The following is an 18,052-nucleotide window of genomic DNA, read 5'->3' as shown; positions in this document are numbered from 1 at the left end:
CCTCGGATCGGCCCTGAGTCACCTCGGCTCCGCTCCCTTCGCCCCTCGGCCCTCGGGAGAGCGGTTTCCAGGCTCGCGCAGCGGAGGACTGAGTTTAGGCCTACTCATCCCTCACAGCAGCCCTATTTCGTATTTATTTGAGTAGCTAGACTCAGTGGAGGGTGCCGGCCACGCGTTGGAGACAGCCGGGGGAGCACGGGAGCACCACCCCACCCCCTCCGCTACGGCTTCGAAAAAAGCGACTCTGGAGCGTGGGTCTGGAGTCTCGCGAGAGGAGGCGGGGCCCCCGCCCGGCGCTCTCAGTCCCTACCGGCCTCACCCTCCCTCCCCATGTCCCCCGCCTTCCCTCTCCATGTCCTCCGCCTTCCCTCTCCCACTCCCCGTGGCGCCAGCGGCTGACTGAGCCTGGAGAGGAAACGGCATTTGGAGCCGCGCTCCCGCCCAGGCCGGCCCTGACGCGGGCCTTGTCAGCCGGTAACGGGGAGCCGAGGTGGGGGTCAGGGAGGCGACCACGAAAACGGTGAAGGTCAGAACCGCGAGGCTCCTCTGAGAAGGGATAGGAAAAGGGTCTGAGCCTTTCACCTCGGACTCTGCAGAGCTGAGGCGGGGTCGACCCCTCCCAGGGGCGGGGTCGCGCTGGGCAACTGCCGCCCAGGGGACTCACTGGGCGGGGCGCGCTCTTAAAGGGGGAGGAGGGGTCAGCTGGAGGCTGAGGGCCCCCGAGCAGCGGGCTGCGGGCAGTGGAGCGGAGGCCGGGGTTGGAGTCCTAAAGCCGGGACTCCGCTGACGGGCTAGGGAAGCCCCGGGGCCGGCGGGTCCCCTTCGCCTCTCCTTTGGACCCTGACTGGAGGCCGGTGGGGTGGGGGTGCGGGGTGGGGGTGCGGGGTGGGGAGGGAGAGCGGTGCAAGGGGGCGGGTCCCGGCGTTGCTCGGCGCTGATTGGCTGAGCGCGTGTGGAATCGGGTGATGGGAAACGCAGCTCAGATCTCCCGTCTCTCCTGCTCCTCTCCCTCCCCCCCGTGGCGAATGTGCTGCGCGGCGGCGGGTGCTTACGCTCGCGGGGTTTGGCTCTTGCAGGCAGGAGCTGGGAGGAGGCGGCAGCGGCAGGAGCGGCGGCGGCGGCAGCAGCAGCTGGGAGGAGGTGGTGACGGTGGCAACGGCAGCGTCGGGGACGATGGCGCGACTGGTGGCAGTGTGCAGGGACGGGGAGGAGGAGTTCCCCTTCGAGAGGAGGCAGATTCCCCTCTACATAGACGACACCCTCACGGTGAGCGGGCCGGGCCGGGCCAGGCTCGCCGCTCCCCTGGCAGCTGTTTCCCCTCCTCCCCCTCCCCCAGGCCGAGCGCTGCGCACTGGAGAAAGAGTGTTGCAACTCCTAGGCGAGGCCTTCTCTCCGGCAGGCCCCGCAAACTCGCCTTTGCAGTGGGTGGCTCGCTAACCTTTGCGGGGCCCCAGGCTAGCGATCCGTACGCACTTTGAGCCCCTCTCCCCAGCTCTCCCTTCTTTTTTCAACCCTGTAGCTTCACCCTTTCCCTTTAGCAGACGGTGCTTTTGCCAAAGCACGCGCCTCGGAGCCGGGTTGAAGGATATTGGGCGTCAAGGGCCTATCCCTTACAGAAACCACCTACCCTCGGGGAGGCTTAATTATCTGGAAATGTCGCAGCTGCACTGCTACCTGTCTGTTTTCTATCTTAATACTACAGCTCTTCATAAGCATAATTACTGAGAGCAGAGTGACATGCTCTTGCACAGTAAAGATTCCACTAAAATGATCTGATTTCGTTATAGTCTCAATATGCCCGTACATTAAAACTGTTCGAAATGATTGTATTGCTAGGCCATGACTCTTCAAAATGGGCTTCCTTGTCATTAGTTATTCTTTACAGGTAGCCTTTTCTAAGGAAGCAAAGTGATTGAATGTGTAAGAGCATTGTAAAAAGCTGATTGCTCATCTTGAATGTCAAAACCCAGTTCTGAGTAGTTTTCCTTTTTAGCGTGGTACAGCATTACAGACCCTCTGCCCTGTGTTGCTGTAGTATTTCCTTTAAAAGGAAATGGTAGAAATTTGAATTGAATCTGAACAGGAAATGAGTGCAGTTGCTTGCCACAATTTCTTAAGAAATGAAATGATCCTTTTCTGAATATCTTGAAATCTGCGTTTTGATGATGCTGAAGCTTTGGAGTATACATTTGCCTGCTTTGATAAGGTGTTAAGTGTCTTCATCGTAACACCTTTGGCTTTTTTCCTTTTCAAAGGCAGTTGATCTGTTTTGTTCCTGAATTTCTTTTTTGCAAATATCTACTGAACTTTTTTCAAATTTTGTATAAACTGCAAGTCATTGTAGAGATGCCAGTCTATGCCTTTCTGTTTGCCAGTCTCAGTTAAGACTTGATTGAGCTGCAGTACCTTTAAAAGGATTAGAGGAGCTATTGAATGACTTAATTTGTTAGAACTTTTTAAGTGAAAGTATCTATAATTATCCAAGTGCATTTTTTTTCATGGAAAAAGGTAGAATGATTTGGGCTGATATAAGGTAAATAGAATTTGTGTTGATGAATTAGAAAGTGTACTTGTATGCCTTGGTTATGATTTCTGCTCTTTTTGCATTAAAAGTATAATGGACTTGTATTTTAAGTAGTTTTTTAAAAAACTAACACTGATCAAATTAAATGATGCATTTCTCAGTTTGAAAACTAATATGAGTTCATGTGTTGATATTTTCTTTCTTCTCTCTCCCTCCAAAACAGACACTTTTCTAGAGCACATAGTTTGGTATCAACCTTTTATGTTTATTGTCCCAGAAAGCCTTTGAAGTTAAAAAAAAAGAAAAGTTCTGTGTGTTTGGACATAAGATTACTATTGAGTGTATACTATCAAAACAGGGGAAATCAAACATAAGTTTGAGTATTTACAAAAATTTAAAAGACACTGATTCTCCTTATGCTCACATAATCACCTTTAATGTGAATGTAGCATTGATCCATCCATCATGTAGTGCTTTAAAATAATCAGCTTTGCGGGGTTTATACTCTATTCTCTACACAATGATGAATTTCCAAAATTTTCCAAAGAAAAAGAGGTAAGCTGCCCTGTGATTTGTTATTGTACTTATTTCTCTAGAGAAGTTGGGATTGGACTGACCTGTTGGTTGAGTTTCGTTTTTATTGTATTGTGGACTTGTGACCCAGGCAAATAAAATTTAGGCTTACTCAACTTAAATATCTTAAAGTAGCATTTTATTTAGGAAAAGGTGCAGTTTTTCTTTACTGTGGAAGGGTTTTTATCACTAGGGAATGAGTGAGACTATTTATTGCTTTGTTATGGAACTTATGCACGGTCATTGAATGCTGGTTAGTGAAAAATCTTGTCAGGAATGCATCATATTTAGGGAAACAAGTTTCAGAACCATTCTACCAAACACTACTTAAAGGAATAATGTAGAGCAAACACCTGTTGGGGAAGAGGGAGGGGAGAAGCCTGCAGCAGAGGGTTATGCACGGGTCCATTGTTAGTTTGATGGCATTGTCACCCTGAAGTTAACTTGTCGTTTGGTCTTTGTTCCTAGGGTCCATAGGTAATACACTGAGGAAACACTGTGTGATCATTATTTCAAGTAGTCTTAGAATCTTGTTAGCTTCTAGATGTTAAGTCTAGTTGTAATGTTTACAATCAGTTACAAATATTTATCGTTTTAGTAACAGAAGCTGAAACCTCTAGCCTTAGGTAAACTGGGCGATTTTAAGTTGGATTTGTAAAATGAAATTAACAAGCTTGTATGTGAGGAAGTAGCCTCCTCTTTTATGTGGTATGTTGTAGCCACATTTAAAAGACTCATAATGGCAGTTTAGTGGGTTTGAATACTTGAGTACAGTGTTGATGTAGGTGTATTTCAGAAAATCTCAAATAAGTAAACTGGTGGAATATTCAGGAAAGTGGTATGCTATGTAGCCAAAATGCTTTTCAGTGTTATTAGAATTATAGAATAGCAGATGGACAGAATACAGATTTTATTTTAAAGACATCTTTGAAGAATTAAGATTTTTAAAGTATTTTTAAAGGAATTAATAGTCAAAATATATACTCCTTATAAAATAATCTTGAAAAATAATTGCAAAACAAGTTATCCTTAACCCTACTTCCAAGAGATAGCTAAGAATATAGCAGCATTTGGTGTAGTTCCCATCATAGACACACACAGATGCAGAGTTGAGATGTATCATTTTCTGTAACACTTTATATCTTGCTTTTTTCTCACTAAATGTAATATTGAGAACATTTTCTCTTGTCATTCTTAAACAGCTTTAGTGGCCATGTAATATTTTGTTGTGTGACATTCCATAATGTAATCATTCTCCCTTTGTTGGACATAGAGGTGGTTCTAGTTTTTACTATGAATAATACTCTTAAGAATATAAATAATGCATAAATCTTTGCATTAACAATTTTTTTCAGGGTTTTGGAGGAAAATTACTGTATCAAAGGATAAAAGCCTTTTATAAAATTCTTGATGCATACTGTCAGATTGCTACAATATTTCTGGAACACAGTTTACCCTTCAAATTCAAACCAATCTAAAAGGGACTAGAAACTCTGATAAGGGTTTTTGATTGAGACTTAAAAAAGATTTTAAAATGTAGAATATCCTTTTGGGGATTAGGTATTTAGCATGTTAGAAGTTTAGAATTTATTGTTTGCTTTCAACTCTTGATTAAATATTTAACTAATTTACCAAAGGTGATAGATGTTGCAGGTGACTGTGAGGATAAGGAAGTAAAAAAGTGAAACTAAAGGGACAATGATTTTTAATAAATACAAGCTTAGTATTGTTGGGTTAGAGCTTGTGAGAATGTGCTAAGAACAGATTATTTGTGGTCAGGAGAAAGCAGGACAGATACTTAAGAGTGAAAGTGGGTAATGGATTCAATACACTTTATAAAGCAGTAATTGCAGGACAATGACTTGTTCTATCTTTGGCTTGCTAGGGATAGGCAACCTCATCATGAAGCCAAACACTAATGATTCCTCTGTGAGACCACACCTGAAATACTTTACATGACTGTCTTCCTTTAGGTAACCTAGAATCTGAAGACTAAGTCAAGGAAGTGGTTTTAAAGAATGGGGAGAAATAGTGCTGCTATCCTCTACCTCTTTTTCTTTTTTCCCTTTTTCTTATTGTGGTGTCATCATTGAAGAGCATATAGTGATTGGCCAGTAAACAGCAAGGTAAAAAGCCATTGTCCTAAGTGAAAGGCAACGACAGTAATTACTTAGTGTGAGTGCAAAGTTTCTAACCCGGTGGTATTGAGTATGTACAAGAGAAAATTTAGTATTATCCAAGCCAGTGAAACCCAGGAAAGATGCAGTAATAGACCTGATCTTGACATTTATCTGTACTAGTTAGGTGAAAATGAAATGGTTGGAAATGAGGGATTTTGGTTTTTTTAAAATTTTAACCCTGTTTATAGACTTTTTAAAGAGGATTCCTAAAGTAGGTATTATCCATTAAATTTTATATACATATATATTTTAAAGGTCAGCTGGTAGGTCTCAATATGTTAGGTGTATTCTTTGACCACTGCTTTAATTTTTTTTTCCTATAAATTTATTTATTTTTGGCTGTGTTGGGTCTTCGTTGCTGTGCGCAGGCTTTCTCTAGTTGCGGTGAGCAGGGGCTACTCTTCGTTGCAGTGCGCAGGCTTCTCATTGCGGTGGCTTCTCTTTGTTGCGGAGCACGGGCTCTAGGCGCGCAGGCTTCAGTAGTTGTGGCACGCGGGCTCAGTAGTTGTGGCTCGCGGGCTCTAGAGCTCAGGCTCAGTAGTTGTGGCGCACTGGCTTAGTTGCTCCGCGGCATGTGGGATCTTCCCAGACCGGGGCTCGAACCCATGTCCCTTGCATTGGCAGGCACATTCTTAACCACTGTGCCACCAGGGAAGCCCCTGCTTTAATTATTAAAACAATAAAATAGGGCTTCCCTGGTGGCGCCGTGGATGAGAGTCCGCCTGCCGATGCAGAGGACGCGGGTTCGTGCCCCGGTCCGGGAAGATCCCACATGCCGCGGAGCGGCTGGGCCCGTGAGCCATGGCCGCTGAGCCTGCGCGTCCGGAGCCTGTGCTCCGCAACGGGAGAGGCCACAACAGTGAGAGGCCCGCGTACCACAAAAAAAAAAAAAAAAAAAACAGCAATAAAATATAGTTGATCAGAATAAAAATAATTCACTTACACAGAGTCAGTTTTGGATTTCACCTATGACCTGGACTGGAGAGACCTTGATTTGGTAAAATGAGTAGCTTTGATCTTAAAGTAGTACAGGTAATTGTCTCAGTTCTTTTTATGGTGGCAATTAATATGTGGTGAAATGGTGTATATTTGTATAAAGCAAGTGGAAATGCAAATCAAGGTATTATTTGCTTAAATGGTAGATGTGGAGTGACTTGCAGTGTTCTGTTGAGCTGTGTGGCTTTAAAAGTTTATCCTATACCTTTTTTATGACTTGACAGTTAATTTCTTTGTGTTTTAAACCATGTGTGGTGATTCCAGAAAACATCATGTGGCTTAATTGCACTATTCTTTTTTCAGTCTTCATGGGTCAGGATTTCTAATACCGGGATTATTTAGATGACTAGATGACCAGTTTTACTTTGTACTGTTGGCAAAGTTAATATATGACAGTGTTTAGAACAATGGCTAGTATGCATAAAGCTACATTAAATGTTTTTATTATTACCACCACCACTCTTTGGAGATAAGACAACTCTGAGAGGGAAAACTGGAGAGAAGTTGATTAACCTGAAAACTGGATAACTGATCCTAAATTTGTGAGATAAGGACATGTAGTCTGTATGTATGGAAGAAGAAACTTCCAGAATAGTAAAAGCTATTGAAATGGAAACATGTCTCTGAACATGGTATAATGAATATAGAATTGGAAACAAGGAACAGTAGCTCTTTCCCTGGTAATAAGTGGTAATATGTGTATTATAATACATTTGGGAAAGATAGGAACATGTAAAGAAAAAAGTCATATATCTTTTCACTGCGTAGAGATAGCCACATCTAATATATTACGTATTTTCTTTTTCTGTAAGAAAATATACACATAAAAATTTGAATCATATTGTACATGCAGTTTTTGAGTGTGAAATACACTGAAGTCCTCTGGATTGTTGAATCGGTGTTTGCATCATTGTCCATCCTTAGTATCCACTTGTCTTTCTAGTTCACATATCCAGTAGACCCTTCTTAATAAATAAAGAAAAGGTCTTATATCTGTTGCTTACATTTGCCTTAGTTGTTTAGTCCTCACTTTACTGCTAGAAGAAGCATGTTTTTAGGCTCTCATTTCTAATGTGGAGGGGAAAGAATGGTCACTTGATTAAAGAAGCAGGTCTTTGTGGTGCTGGTTGGTGAAGGGAGGAATCTTTTTAAGATCCCATTCAGGTGGGTGGGGTTTTTTAGTTTTTTGGTTTTGCCTCAAATGGTCTCTTTATCCTGACTTCACTCTTTGGGTGTGTAGGAGTTTGTGGCCCTTGTCATCTGGAAATAGAAGTTTGTTCTAGCACAGTATGTTTGATATGTTTAACAATGTTTTAGTTAAGATACAAATGTGTTACTTTATTTCATTGTTTTGAAGGCATACTTTTTTTTCACATTTAACATCTCTGAAATTGGTATGCTTCTTTCGTTTGGTGACATCTTCCAGTTATAATGGCTCTTTCCTAGTGGTACATAACTAAGGTACTTCGGTGGTGTCACAAATCAGTGAAATGTGCTGATTACTAATTCCCATTATCTGACATCCTGAGACATCCTTAAGCTTTATGTAGCCCTCTTCCTCTGGTAGTGAATTTTGATAACCGAATAAATATCTCAGTGTATTTTTTTCTGTTCATGATTAGAGCAAACATTTACTATGTGCTGGGTATTATTCTGAGTGTGTGTGTGTGTGTGTGTGTGTGTGTATAGTGAAGTCATTATATATATAGTCATTTACATGGTAAGGTTTATTATATTCTGTAGTTGAGGAATAACTGAAAATATCAGGATATTTAATGTAAGATATCAGGTTATTTCACTTATTAAATGCTATTATTAGCCACTGCAACAAACATTTTAAAATATAATTTAGGGCTTCCCTGGTGGCGCAGTGGTTGAGAGTCCGCCTGCCGATGCAGGGGACACGGGTTCGTGCCCCAGTCTGGGAAGATCCCACATGCCGTGGAGCAGCTGGGCCCGTGAGCCATGGCCGCTGAGCCTGTGCGTCCGGAGCCTGTGCTCCGCAACGGGAGAGGCCACAACAGTGAGAGGCCCGCATACCGCAAAAAAAAATAATAATAAAATAAAAATAAAAATAAAAAATAAAAATAAAATAAAATATAATTTAATCCTCACAACCCATTTGATGAGAGATATGAAAAATTATTGTTTAATCTCATTTTACAAATGAGGAAGCTGAAATTCAGACAGGTTAAATAACTTGCCCAGAATTATGACATAAATTGTAAGTGATAGAGCTGGGATTTGAATTCAAGTCTGCCTGACTTCAGTGCCCTTGCTTCTAATGACTGTACCATTTCTAGCTTTAGAAACTGTAACTTGGATTTTTTTTGTTTTAACTTTTTGATGGAGGTGGGAGGGAGCAAATCGGGCTTTAGGGGTCTGTTTCTATCCTAGGAGACTGTAAAATAGTCTGTATCATGTGCTCAAAGAGGATAAAATAATTGATTTTTATTCTTTTGCATATTCAGATGGTGATGGAATTTCCTGACAATGTGTTAAATCTCGATGGGCATCAAAATAATGGTGCACAACTAAAGCAGTTCATTCAGGTAATAGTTTTAAAAATTAATGTTTTAAATGTGTGTGTGTGCATGTGCGCATGTGTGTGTATGTATGTATGTGTGTTTTAAAGAGTCATTTAAAATTTTACCTGTAAGTATTAATTTTGTTTTACCTAGGACTCTTTAGGTCTTAAGATTGCATTGAAGTTACTTTCTTTTACTGTTGTTCCAGGTATATTTACATACCTGTGATGTGAAAGATTTGGTGGTGGTGTGTTATCATTTTACATGTCTGTAAGGCTTTAATTTCACCAGTTTAAGTTTAATTTCCCTGTTTTTAGAAGGTAGGGCAGACAACTTTTCATTGAGAACTTCGTTTTTTTCTGTAGTAATTGTTTTGTTCAGTAAAAAAAACTAATCTTGTATAGTGAATTTTCTGATTTTTATTTAATTGTTTTTTAATTTAATTTAATTTTTTATTGAAGTATAGTTGATTTACAATGTTGTGCTAATTTCTGCTGTACAGCACAGTGACTCAGTTATACACATATATATGTTCTTTATATTCTTTTGCATTATGGTTTATCCCAGGAGATTGGATATAGTTCCCTGTGCTATACAGTAGGACCTTGTTGTTTATCCATTCTAAATGTAATAGTTTGCATCTACTAAGCCAAAACTCCCAGTCTTATTTAATTCTTAAACAGTGTGATACTTTGTAAATACACTATATACGATCAAGATAAAGGAAGATAAATGGTTACTTTATCTCAAAATTCTATTTCAACTTTTGGAGAAAACTTTGAATGAAAGGTTAATAGTAAATGTGAGAATATCCTTTTTGGGAGTTATCTTACTTTCTCATCTGTTTTTTTTTTGTAAACTGGAGGTATTACTTGTAGTATAACTATAACTCCATCTAAGTAGAAGATATTTATGAGTTTTGCCCATTTCTCTACAGCCATGGTTCTCAGTCATTTCTCTTCCTTGTCATAACCAACAGATAACATTCATATGCACCAGCATTTTAGTTACTCACTGCAGGCTCCTACATAGGTAAGATAGGCCTTGTTCTCTCCCACTAACCCATGGCACACCTGCGCATACCTGCAGGTTGAGAATGGCTGCTCTACATGATCACTATCCTAACTTGACTTGTGTAGCTAAACGTAGTGTGTTGCTAAAGATTGAGAAAAAGACATGGTAAAGCTGCTTTGTATCTTTATTCTTCTCTCTTTTCTTTCTTTCCTTTCTGAAATTTTTTATTTTAAGTGAGAGTACTAAGCTTAATGCACATTTGACAGGCACTAAATTTCCACATGCAGGGCTTCTTTTTGCTATGCTGGGTCACATACTGCGTAGCCCTGGCATCCTAAGTGGAGTTTTTTGTACCCTAGATTCTAGAACAGGGGGATTTGTGGAGCAAACTCAGTACAGCATGGACAAGGCTGACGGCCTTGCCTTACTGGCTCAGTTGCAGGTAGAGATGGCAAGCCCTGCCCAGGCTGTACTCACTGCACAAGGATAGGAACCAGAAAGAGTGGTGAAAGAGTCATTTCATGTCTTTCTTACGAACTCTATTTTTCTTTCCCTCTTCTCTCAGCGACATAGTATGCTTAAGCAGCAAGATCTAAGTATTGCCATGGTGGTGACATCACGTGAAGTCTTGAGCGCACTTTCTCAGCTTGTCCCATGTGTTGGTTGTCGTCGAAGTGTGGAGCGCCTCTTTTCCCAGCTTGTAGAGTCTGGAAATCCTGCCCTTGAACCCCTGACAGTGGGGCCCAAGGGAGTCCTATCTGTAACTCGAAGCTGCATGACTGATGCAAAGAAGCTTTATACATTATTTTATGTACATGGGTGAGTATCATCAATTAGGAAACAATGAGTTTGTTAAATTTTTAAACTTGGTGACAGTGGCAGCTTTTTTTCTAAATTTGGTTGGGGCAAAGCTTGAGTCCAGATTCAACACTTTTATTGAGTAACTTCTATGTGCCAGTGACTGTAAAGTTTCTTTTCTCATGTGGGGAGAGGCAGGCAGTAAACAAACACATAAATTGTCAAGGATGTTAAGTTACAAAGACAAACCAGTAAGGGAGATAGACAATGAGTGGGTAGAATTCATATGGAGAGTGGTCAGGGAAGGCCTCTCTGATAAAATGACATTGAATATAGACTTGAATGAAGTGAGTGAGTGAACCATGTAGATATCTGGGGGAAGGCAAAGAAGGAGCAGCAAGTGTAAAGGTTCAGAGGTTGGAGTCTTCCTGGGATGTTTGAAGAACAGCCAGGGAGCCATTGTGGCTGGAGCCAGATGAATGAAGGGAATGGTAATAAAAGATGAGGTCCCAGGAGTACTGAAAGGCCTAATTATGGAGTGCCATCTCGAGGTCTTTTGTTTTTTTGAACTCGGAGATGGGAAGATTTGGGAAGGTTTTGAGCAGAGGAATACATGGTCTCCCTTGAAGTTTTGCTTACTATCACCTCTGTGTGGAGAATAAGTAGAAGCGTCATGGAAAGGTGGAGAAACGGGCTTGTGTAATAGTCCATGCAAGAAATAATAGTGACCAGTCTAGTGGCCACGGAGATAATGAGGAATGGTTGGATCCTGGATATAGTTTGAGGGATGAGCCAACAGGATTTTGGGGTAGATTGGACATGGAGGAGGGCATCAAGGATGCTTCCCAGATTTGGGGTCTAAGGCGCAGGACAGATGGTTTCCATTTCCTGAGGTGGGGAGGCCTGGAGGAGGGAGGAGCACTGTTGCAGAACTCACTTTTGGGTGTGTTAATTTGAGATAGCAGTTGGGCGTCCAGGTAGAGTTCAGAGAGTTCAGGCCTAGAGATATAAATTTGTGTCATCAACGTATGTATAGTATTTATATGTATATTAAAACCCATGAGATGAGCGGTGATCACCAAAGGGTAAGTGGAAATAGGAAAAGAGAAGAGGTCTGAAGACCAAACCTACTTAGAGGTGGTGGTAGAGACTTTGGATTTTTACTCTGCCTGAGAAAAGAAGCCTTGGAGGGTTTTTGAATAGAGAAATAACATAAAGTGATTTTTCTTTTGAAAAGATGACTCCAGCTGCTAAGTGAAACATGGTGTGTAAAGGCAAACGGTAGAAGCAAAGAGACCATTTGGGAGGCCAGCTGTTGCAGTTGACTAAGCTAGAGAGGCGAGTTGGACAAGGGTGGTAATGGTGGAGGTGATGAGAAGTGATTTGATTCTGAATATATTTAAAAGTTAGAGTTGACAAGCTTTGCTGATTGGATGGATGCAGGGTTTGGATAGTTAGCCTTATGTATTTCTATATCTGCATAAAATTTCTGTTGAAGGCTCCTCATCAAGGATAGTGTATATTTATTTTATTTTATCTTTTATTGTTTCCTTTTTTTTTTTTTTGGCCGCACTACGTGGCTTGTGGGATTTTATAATAGTTCCCCGACCAGGGATTGAACCCCGGCTCTCAGCAGTGAGAGCACGGAGTCCTAACCACTGGACCACCAGGGAATTCCCAAGTATAGTATATGTTTAGATATCTAATGTTTGGACAAGGGAGTATGGCTGAGAGTCAGGTAGCAATCAGTCATAAAATATTTGAGTGCCAGGCACACTGCTAGACACAATGCAGATACAGGGATGAATGAGACACATGTAGTCTAGGGGCAAGAGTATGTTGAATAGGGCAGGTCTTCAGTGTTTCGATAGGCTGGGAATGGAAAGGGAATATAAATGTACTGACTCTTGGGTTAGAGTTTGATGAGAAATTTTCAAAGTAAGTGATATGTCTAATACTTTAAATATACTTCTCACTAAAAGGCGTAGAGATTTTGAAAATTCTAAAGAAAAGTTAATATTAATCAAACCTTTAATGGTTTATTTTTAATTAGGTCCAAACTAAATGACATGATAGATGCTATTCCAAAAAGTAAAAAGAACAAGAGATGTCAGTTGCACTCCTTAGATACGCACAAACCAAAACCTTTGGGGTAAGTAGAATTGATTATCAGGATGCTTTGTCAGTGTTAAGATTATAAATGTTGATCACATTTGGTAAAGAGGAAAGAAACCCTGCTAGTTTTATTTCATTAATTGTTTACACTGTGACATAAAAACCATATAATTGGTCAAAATAAATGTCTCCTGGTTCTGTAAGCCTTTTTGCATTGGGACTATATAGGTTTGATTTTTTTTTTTAAGTTTTTTTTTTTTCCTTGTATTAAATATGTTTCAGAGAAAGGAGGTTGAGATCTTTGTGGAAATTTATGTAGCCAATATTAAATTTTTCAAAGTCGTGGTATCGTTTTTTTAATCTATGTACTAGTCATAATGTATAAATTATTTTTCTTCCTTGTCTCTAGGTCTCCCTAATAATTTATCAAGGATTTAAAAAAACATCTTGAATCAGTTATAGCAATGTGAATTTATGTAACTAACTTGCAGTTTTCTTCTTGGTTAGGAGCTACAGTGTCCAAGGCTGCTTCTGCCCCCATCTCCTAGCACAGTGTCACAGTTGCCCCTTCAAAATTGCTTGGGGTTGGGGTTGGGGTTGGTGAGGAGAAGCAGTGGAATTCGAAGGGAGTTTCTAAGAAGGAACTTCTGTCTGGGGGGAGAATGAGATGATGTACAACTAGACTTCTGAATTAATTTTTTAAATTAGTTTTTTTGGATATCTCATTGGTAGTGTTGACACCATTGTTAAATTGACATTTTCCACTCTGGTAAAAAGACCTAGATGACCAGAGGGTGGTGTGTTAATAGTTAATAATCCTTTTTTTTTTTTCCTATACTCAGGAACAAAAAAGTTTTAAAACTTTTGTTATGAAAACTGTCAAACACATAGAAAAGTAGAGAGACTATACAAGGACCCTCTTACGCCCAAATACCTTCACCCAGACTCAGTAGTTATCAAGATTTGGCACATTTATTTCATTTGTTCACCTTTTCTTTTGCTGAAGTTTTTTTTTTTCTCCTCGTTACGCGGGCCTCTCACTGCCGTGGCCTCTCCCGTTGCGGAGCACAGGCTCCGGACGCACAGGCTCAGCGGCCATGGCTCACGGGCCCAGCCGCTCCGCGGCATGTGGGATCTTCCCGGACCGGGGCACGAACCCATGTCCCCTGCATCGGCAGGCGGACTCTCAACCACTGCGCCACCAGGGAAGCCCTGCTGAAGTATTTTAAAGCAAGTTCCAGGCATCATGTTATTTTACTACTACATATTTCCACATTCATCTCTAAATACAGTGATATTTTCTTTCATGACAGTGCCATTGTAACACCTAACAAAACTTCTAACTATAATAATCTAATACCCAGTTCATATTCAGATTTCCCCAACTCTCTCTAAAAGTATCTTCTCACACTGATCTGTTAGAATCAAGATCTAAACAAGAACCACACATTATATGATTTCTAAGTGTGAGAGCTCTGAACCCAGTAAAGCGCTACACAACCTAAAGTGCTTATCTAAGGATAATTATTTCATATACCTGATTTACCAATATCTTTAAAGACTTTCTGAATGCAGAATCCATTCGAATTTTCTCATTAGACAGTAACCTTTTCTGAATAACCTGTTGACTAAAGCCACAGAGTCGTATGATATAATACAAAGGCTGCCTTCTGTGTTTTTGTTATGAATATTCTTCATTGAGGAGCTGAAAAGCAACAGCTACCTCAACATCTTAAACATCTGTGCTCATTGCCACCTTCCTTCAAAGACCAGTCCTTCCACTTTTGCTCCGGATTCCAGCTCTTCTCTTTTTCTCCCTGACTTTGCTTCATCAATTATCTACTTTTATTAAATTGACATACCTATATTTCAGCTTAAACACAAAAAACAAACCTCCACAGACTTCACATCCTGCTTCAGCTCTAGCCCCACCACATGGGAAGACAAATGTTTTGGAAGGTTGTTTGCTGAGTTATGCAGTCAGTGTGAGTGGAGTTAGTTAAGCAACACCTCCTAAGGTAGCTTCAGTTATTCCCACATGCCATGTGGATAGCAGGCCAGAGAGTATAGTCTGCTTAGCCAAGACTTCTCCTCCACTTTGGATGGTCACTGCCATTCTATGCTACTATGACTTTTCTTTTTATATTTTCCCTGTGTTGTTCCCCCCTTTCTCTCTTTAGATTTTCTTCAGGGGAAAGTGTAATACAGTTAATTAGCTTTTAGCCTAATCAGTAGTAACAATCTAGTTCAGTCTTCTTGAGAGTATTCTAACATTCATGCAGGTAAACCCAAGTTATTGTCTGGGAGTAAGTGCGAGGTCTGAAAGAAAGGTCTAGGCCAGAGTTGTAGGCCTGTAGCTGATGAACGATATACAGTTGACTCTTTTTTTAAAAAAAATAATTAATTTATTTATTTGGCTGCGTCGGGTCTTGGTTGCGGCACGTGGGATCTTCGTTGGGGCATGTGGGATCTTCGTTGTACTACGCAGGCTTCAGAGCGCCTGGGCTCAGTAGTTGTGGTGCACGGGCTTAGTTGCCTTGCGGCATGTGGGAATCTTAGTTCTCCGACCAGGGATCGAACCTGCATCCCCTGCATTGGAAAGCAGATTCTTAACCGCTGGACCACCAGGGAAGTCCCTACAGTTGACTCGAACAGTGCAGGGGTTAGGAGCACCGACCCTCCATGCAATGGAAAATTTGAGTGTAACTTCTAGTTGGCCCTTTGTGTACATGGTTCCTTCGTATCCTCAGATTCCACGAACTGCAAATTGTGTAGTACCGTGGTATTTACTACTGAAAAAAATCCGTGCATAAGTGGACCTGCGCAATTCAGCCTCATGTTGTTCAACTGTATAAGATCACCTAGAGGAAGAGAAGAGTAGTAGAAAAGAATGCTGAGGAATTCAGTTTAATGGTAGAAAGAATAAGCCTAAAGAAACTCGGGAAAGAATCGCCAGAGAGGTAGGAGGAAGCCAAGGGAAAAGAGTGTGGGGCGGCGGGGGGTGGGCGGTGGTTGGTAAGCTGTGTTGAAGGTTGCTGAATTATCAAGGACCCAGAAGTGTCTGTTGGATATAGCAACACTGAGATAATTGGTGACCTTGATGAGCAGATCTGTGGTTGAATGGAAACAGTCTAGATCAGCATGGGTAGAAAAGTGCATGCAATGCAAGGTTGTACTGGGTTAAACTGTGAGTCGAAGGTGGAGTAGAACAAGGAAGTGAAAAGACTTCCTTTTTTAGAGAGCTTGACCTTGAAAGGAAGGAGTGATACAAAGACATGTGGTCTGGAGAGACTATGGATAAAATCTTGATTTGAGCTGTAGAATTTGTTTTCAAGCCTTTTTTTAGAATAATGCTTTCACATTCTGGTGGTATAATAATCATTCCCCAGCTCTGATTTCATGAACCTTTTCCTCAATAATGAGAACTTGAGTTAGAGAGTTACTCAGTTTTAGATTATGGATCACTCAGGCATAGAAAATTGCAAATTTGGGAGATGAGAATAGAAGGATATAACATGCAAGGCAGAGCAGGAGTTGAGGTTTTTGTTTCAAAAATAAGGAACGTTGATCCTTGGCCTGAGCCCTTGTGAGATGGGAGTAGGGAGCTGAATTGTACGTATGACCTTATAGGGTGGGCAGGGGGTTGAGAAATACTTATTTAGCTATACAGAGTAGGTTAAATAAAGATTCAGAAGTTTTTCCATCTCAAGCATCCTAGGTAATGAATTTCTAGGACTGTAGTGAGACCCTGCAGAAGAACAGACAGGAGCCAGTTGTTCAGAATCATGACAAATCAAGAAGACTATCATTGAATGGAATATAGAAACATATTTCTCTTGGAATGCACATCTGCAACAAAGCAAAATGCATGACCAGCGCCACATTGCAACCTATGGGGGAGGGAGAGTCTGGGAAGTTTTTAGTAAGTTTTTAAAAAATTATTTGTATAGTACTACTAATTTAGGCTGTGTAAAGTGTTCATCTTAGTATGCTATCTTTATTTTAGTAAATATAAAAATTTATTTACTATAATTAGATAAATCTGTGACTTTCCCAGTTACTTGTAAATGTGAAGGTAGATAAGAATTTTGTTGCCATGGGCTAGCTATAAAATCACATTAAGTAGATCAACACTTGTTAGTATTTTCAATTTGTGGAAGATTGATCCATGTTTATAGGTGAAAATATTTTATCATTTTTTTTCAGCCCTTTTGACTTTAAAACATTCCAAGTAAATTTGCTCATAAAATGCTCAGTATGTTAACCAGTTACTATCTTGATAAGTGTAAATGTTGTTAAATTATATCAGGTAAACTTAAGAGTTGAGCAGAAGTTTTTGTATAAAGATATGAGCACCTGTCTAAGTAACATTTTAATATGGTTAAATATGTAATTATATACAAATCTGCAAACCTACCCTACTAATACCTTAATGTATTAAAGAGTTCATGATTTTAATTTAGACTGTAGAAATTATCCCTTCAGATTATCTCAGTGTCACTAAGCTTTGTACTGTACCGCACTACAGTGAAGGGAGCAGTAGCAGTATCAGCTCAGAGACGTTAAGTACAGATAAGAGAAGTAGTGGAGACCACAGGAAGGACAGCAAGTGTAGGATCATTTTCCATTATGGACCTTTCCAGGGCACAGCCAGGTAAAATCAAGCAATCCTTTACTCGCCTGTTTTAAATGTTTTACCCTTGTATATTCCTTCTTCTCACTAAGATTTGTTTCTTTCTGCAGAGGTTGTTGGATGGACGTATGGGAACTAATGTCCCAAGAATGCAGGGATGAAGTAGTTTTAATTGACTCTAGTTGTCTTTTAGAAACACTAGAAACGTATCTGCGAAAACACAGGTAAGTCCAAAGATCATCATGGTGTAGTTGGAAGGTGCCTTAGCTGTCAGTCTTCCAGACTGACCTGTCACTGACCTTCTTCACATAATAGTACTTCAGCCTTCCCGTTAATACCTGACATGAGGCGGAGTTTAATGTTAGGGTAGGCAGTTCCTTTATAGGACGACTCTCAGTGTTGGCCATCTTGTGTTAGGCCAGCATTTCCACTTTTCGTAATTTCTACCTGTTGGTTCCAGGCCAGCCTTCCAAGAAACGCAAAATAACTGTAAATCAAGTAAAGTGTACTTAATCACTGTGGAAATTCTAGTACTCCTTGTTTTTTTTTTTGTTTTTTTTTTTTTTTTTTTTCTTTTTGCAGTATGCGGGCCTCTCAATGCTGTGGCCTCTCCCGTTGCGGAGCACAGGCTCCGGACGCGCAGGCCCAGCGGCCATGGCTCACGGGCCCAGCCGCTCCGCGGCACACGGGA

The 18,052-nt window shown here is 40.8% G+C and overlaps 1 protein-coding gene across 8 annotated transcripts in view; it reads left to right on the top strand.

The window, feature by feature from the left end:
• The first annotated feature begins 325 nt into the window (after positions 1–325).
• The window catches only part of GGNBP2 (gametogenetin binding protein 2), a 31,782-nt gene continuing 14,055 nt past the window's right edge, over positions 326–18,052 (top strand). For 3 of the 8 annotated variants that reach the window (XM_082605316.1, XM_082605317.1, XM_082605313.1), the window contains exons 1-6: positions 400–526; positions 1,077–1,266; positions 8,745–8,825; positions 10,381–10,634; positions 12,667–12,765; positions 17,472–17,585. In XM_082605316.1, coding sequence (XP_082461442.1) covers positions 1,174–1,266; positions 8,745–8,825; positions 10,381–10,634; positions 12,667–12,765; positions 17,472–17,585 — 641 coding nt within the window. In that variant the 5' untranslated portion in view covers positions 400–526; positions 1,077–1,173. Of the gene's footprint in view, positions 527–669; positions 855–1,076; positions 1,267–8,744; positions 8,826–10,380; positions 10,635–12,666; positions 12,766–17,256; positions 17,383–17,471; positions 17,586–18,052 lie in introns of those variants that run through there. The other 5 variants (XM_082605320.1, XM_082605318.1, XM_082605314.1 and 2 more) reach the window with 5 other exon arrangements.

Source organism: Mesoplodon mirus (assembly GCF_964341445.2).
Source record: "Mesoplodon mirus genome assembly, chromosome: 18".
Lineage (NCBI taxonomy): Eukaryota > Metazoa > Chordata > Mammalia > Artiodactyla > Ziphiidae > Mesoplodon > Mesoplodon mirus.
This window is presented reverse-complemented; position numbering and strand designations above follow the sequence as displayed.